Below are 4,562 nucleotides of genomic sequence, written 5' to 3' on the forward strand. Positions count from 1 at the left end.
CCAAATTTAGTCCAAGGTAGCGGATCTGTTCGACAGGGGTAAGAGTAACATCATTAAATGAAACTGTAGGGCAGTCATTAGGTTTACAAGCAGTAAACTTAAAAAAAAAAAAAAAAAAATCTGCCATAAATTATTCCGAATTCTGAGCTCCATAAATATAATATAAAGGATAGAAATAAATCACATTACTACAATTCGAGTTTGAGTCTAGAATTTAGTTATACTTTTTATCTTAAATCGATTTAATTTAATGTAAATTTAAATCACCAATATTTAAAAAGCACCTGATGTACTTAAGAAATTCATTGCGCGTTTCCTGACGTGGTTTTCATAGGGTGGGTACGTTACTCCCACGCCTATTATTGTGAGTGCCACCCATTGCTGACGGGCCTCACAAATGCCCGGGCGGAGATTGTGAGTATTGCGTAATGTTTTGCTAGAAAAAATCCCGGATAGGACCGGCCTCGAACTCGCAATCTATGGGTTGGCAGGCTGGCGTGTTACCACGCTGCTACCGTCACCCCCCACTTTTGAATATTAGCTTAAAACGTTAAGAGGAGACTTTAAGATAGTTAAATCGAGGGTTATTTAAAAAGCGCCTGGAATTGAAAAACGGCATGAAATTTTCCGCTCCCGCCTTCCTTATCTCACTTTTTAAACAGACAATTATAGCGAGTAGGTTGGTCGATGTACGAAATGTCACAATCTCACAAGAGGAGATCATAACACACAAAAGAGCCAATCCTTCCCCGCGGATCCAGCCCAGCTAAGACCTACAGGGAGGGATGGTCCTATAACACTTTTGAAATATTTGCTTAAAACGGGAAGAGGAAACTTTAAGATAGATAAATCGAGCAATATTTAATAAGTGTCTGAAATTGAAATACGGCATTTTAAATTTTTTTTTTATTTTAAAATATTTTGAAAATTATTTTATTTCTAGAGTTACATTATTTTATTAACAATATACTCGTAAACAAGAGTGTATTTAAAAAAAAAAAAGTGTATGCTATTCCCTTTAATTAAGTTTATTACTTTATATTAAAGAAGTGTTTTTTATTTTATTTTTTACTTTGTTGACAAATGGGATTTGACTATGACTATGGATTCTATGCTAGTGGAATATAAGATATGATAGTGAATAAAAAATTCATTAGAGAAAATAAATGACAGTTTATTGACACTATACAACATTAATATATATACATAATTATAATAACAGGTAATAACTAATTAGCAAAGATTACAAAAGGTCAGTCTTTCCCAAACGAAGGTACGTTGTTGGGGCCTTCAAGATCCCTCGGGTCTCATGCAGCAGATTAACTAGAAGTGTACCAACAAAATAATTTTTTTTGTTTTAATATCAAATAAGACATAGAATAATAAAACTAAATAGTAAATCGTCATTTAATAGATAAGCTTTTTGAATTTATATATATTCGAATACCAAAATTTAATTCAAGATCATTAATTTGTTCACTAAAAATATTTTATAACGCTTTTAATTAATAAGATGATTTATGAATTCTTAAAACAAATGAGTGTTCAAGAAGTCAAGGGGTGCAATAATAACTCAACTCATTTTTTTTTTCCTATATACCTGAATCAGATCCAAATTTATGGATTATTATTTAAAAAATTGTGTATTATCAGTAATTATTAGTTACTTGCACAATTTAAGAATAATTGTACCCACCAGTGTTACATCTCCTTAAATATATTACCAATAAAGCACACTTAAAAATTCTGTTATAATTATTACCATATTATCTGGCCATCAGTTTGCCGGAGTGCAATTAAAATCCTCAACGCTTTGCTCTTCTGAGCTCGATGCTGGTAAGATAATGACTGCTTTACAGGAATGGTTGTTAGAATTTACATCTTTTGCATCGAAATATATTGTAAGTCTAAAGCCTTTTATGACCTGGAAGAATTGTAATAAATTTTGGTAATAAGTATCGAAGATGATGAAAGAAATTAAGTACAATGTTACACCTACCTGGGAAGTAGCTTTGTTGATTTTGACTAAAGTTAGTTTTTTACTCATTTGAGATTCTTTATTGTGTTTATCTAATGTTTTTTCTAAAGATTGTTTGATGAAAGGACTATTTGGATCCATTTTCTTAGGGCAGCCAGCGCACGCCTATGAGTCAAAGAGGAAAATATTAATGCTCTTCTATACTTATTTAAATTTTTTATTGATATTTCTGTCACATATTCCGATATAATAGTTAAATGTTATTAATTTAAAACTAAGGTTATAAAGAAAATTACCCCAAGCAATCCCTGCAAAGGTTGACACTGAACTCCAGTTACTTCCTTAAACTTCATCCAAGGTTTCAACCACACTTGGACATCACAAACTTGATGCCCCTAAAAGTACTTTGTGATAAAACAAGTTTAGCTAATTGTATTAATCATAAAAATATATGTAAAAAATGATACCTGTAATTTATGTTGGCAATCAGTATCAGCATTTATTTGACAATTTGTTGTTGCTACTTCAACTGATGTTTTGATTATTGTTCCTTCTACCTCCTAAATTAAATAATTCATTTTGTTTTATTTAAATACTCAAAAATCTGTGAGATAGTACATTAATAGGAAAATGACAGTAATAAGGCATATATCTTGTACCTGCAATGTTGCTTTCAAATACTGAACAACTGTCATCAACTGTTCTGAATGTAGAGCTTTTCCAATTTCTTGACCGATAAACGATTTCAGATCTTCAAGTTCTGTGTTGTTATGTACATCAATATCAACAACTGCTCCAGGAGATAGCCTGTGATTAATTCAACTATTAGAACATATATTTTTAAATTCTGAAGAGTAATAAATAAAAATTACAGATTTAGAGGAAAATCTATTCGGATACTTTGAATTTAATGGCCATCGACATACGACTTTCAATTCTAATACATTCATTCATAATATAAAAGTAAGTTCTAAATCTTAGTTTGGTTTTCATTTCATAAAATCAAGCGAAAACATTTTTATAGAGTTGCATTTATTGATTAAAATTTAGTCTTTCTATGCTTTTTGTTTTTATAATTTAAATAATTTTTAGTAATTTTTTTTTTATTTTACTGTTTTTTGAAAAGACCTACAGAAATACTTAAATGAACTAATTTTGTTCATGATCTTTCCTAACTTACCTGATGTTTCTGTTTGAAATAGGAATACAAATGAATTCTGTAACTTTCTCTGAACCCAACCAAGGTTGTTTTTGCACTGTGAGAAAGCAGTCGTATATTTCGCTGGTGTTCAATCCTTTGGCTTCAAATTGATAAGAGTTTAGTATTCCAGCAACAATCTTTAAAAATATTTTTTATTTTGGTTAGATAATAATTAATTTATGATAAATATTTATATGTTATCAACAACAAAATAGAATGATATACTTTCTATATTAACATATACATTTTATAATATTTTATCGATATTTGTAATTGCTTTATTTCAATTGATTAAATAATTACATATTTAAATCAATTTTTTATTAAATATTTATAATATTAATATGATACTACCTTTTGCTGTGCATTCTTAATTTCAATCAACTCTAGTTCCTTGTCATTGATCGTTCCTCTGGGAGTAACATCCTTTAGCTCATGAAGTTTTTTGATCAAGTATTCGTAAACTGTTGGATCATATATGTCAATTTTTTTAGAACAGCCAACGCATTGCTATGAAAATGATATGTAATTATTAGAGTAGGGACATAACTTAGAAATTTATTTAAATTCATGGTTCAGCAGTTTAGAACTTACTTTTCCAAGAGAGAAATTAATTAATCCTAGTGAAAATAAAAGAATGAAATGATTTAGGCCCATTTTGGTTGCTTCTGGTTGAATGATTACTTAGTACCTCTCAGTAATCAAACTTGGGAACTGCTGTCGATGTAAGAGACAATTTGCAGATCTCACATTGGGTATTTATACTGGTCACCTCGAGTATTTCATGCTGATAAGCTTCCACTTTTGCTGTTACTAGGGGATTATCTTCTTCTTTCATGAATATTTTTGGCAAATATTGGATATTAATTTTATTATATTATTTTAATAAAAAAAAAAAAAAACTTGTAAAACTCATAGACAATCTACTAGAATATGATCTGTTATTTAATTAGTTTTATTTTGTCATTTGATTTTTTTCATAGTTCTTTGGCTATTTTTACCTACTAAAATAAATAATGACAACTTCTAGATTCAATAATTAAATTTCTATTGTACTCACATGAGATTTTTGAATTTGTTAATGTTTGGTATTGGTGGCTAAATAAGAAACATGATAATGAGGTATAACAATGATTAATGAAAGCAATAATTATTGATAACAATAATATGAATATATTAGTTTTAAGTATTTAATAAAATTAGTCATATGATCTCTGAGAAGAGTGGTTTTGACCATATATATTTAAGTACTTCAAAATTTGTTAAGTTTCAATCAGGAGTTAAAACTTCTTTAGAAGCCATATTATTTTCATTCTTCTTAAGAGGGTTGTCACACGTTTGTGGCTTGTCACAAACACAAGACTTCTACAAACACTTTATACA

General features: G+C 29.2%; 1 protein-coding gene across 1 annotated transcript; it reads right to left on the bottom strand.

The window, feature by feature from the left end:
* Positions 1 to 1,153: 1,153 nt before the first annotated feature.
* On the bottom strand, positions 1,154 to 3,911 carry LOC106686789 (uncharacterized). Its single transcript, XM_014430308.3, has 9 exons — positions 3,774 to 3,911; positions 3,534 to 3,689; positions 3,159 to 3,316; positions 2,638 to 2,785; positions 2,446 to 2,538; positions 2,275 to 2,373; positions 2,000 to 2,143; positions 1,763 to 1,924; positions 1,154 to 1,323 (listed from the first exon to the last, which is right to left on the bottom strand). Exons 1-8 carry the CDS (start codon positions 3,834 to 3,836, stop codon positions 1,778 to 1,780), a joined length of 1,008 nt encoding a protein of 335 aa, XP_014285794.1. The 5' UTR covers positions 3,837 to 3,911; the 3' UTR covers positions 1,154 to 1,323; positions 1,763 to 1,777.
* Positions 3,912 to 4,562: the final 651 nt, after the last annotated feature.

Source organism: Halyomorpha halys, unplaced genomic scaffold (genome assembly GCF_000696795.3).
Source record: "Halyomorpha halys isolate HHAL.00 unplaced genomic scaffold, Hhal_1.1 Scaffold876.1, whole genome shotgun sequence".
NCBI lineage: Eukaryota > Metazoa > Arthropoda > Insecta > Hemiptera > Pentatomidae > Halyomorpha > Halyomorpha halys.

What these genes read in the sequence shown, in the direction of transcription:
- LOC106686789 (XM_014430308.3), bottom strand. Translation starts at nt 3,836, where the DNA reads ATGGGCCTAAATCATTTCATTCTTTTATTTTCACTAGGATTAATTAAT. An exon ending in ATTTCAAACAGAAACATCAG is followed by an intron (nt 2,786 to 3,158) that starts GTAAGTTAGGAA and finishes AATTAATCACAG; the next exon opens with GCTATCTCCTGGAGCAGTTG. An exon ending in CTTTGCAGGGATTGCTTGGG is followed by an intron (nt 2,144 to 2,274) that starts GTAATTTTCTTT and finishes TTTGACTCATAG; the next exon opens with GCGTGCGCTGGCTGCCCTAA.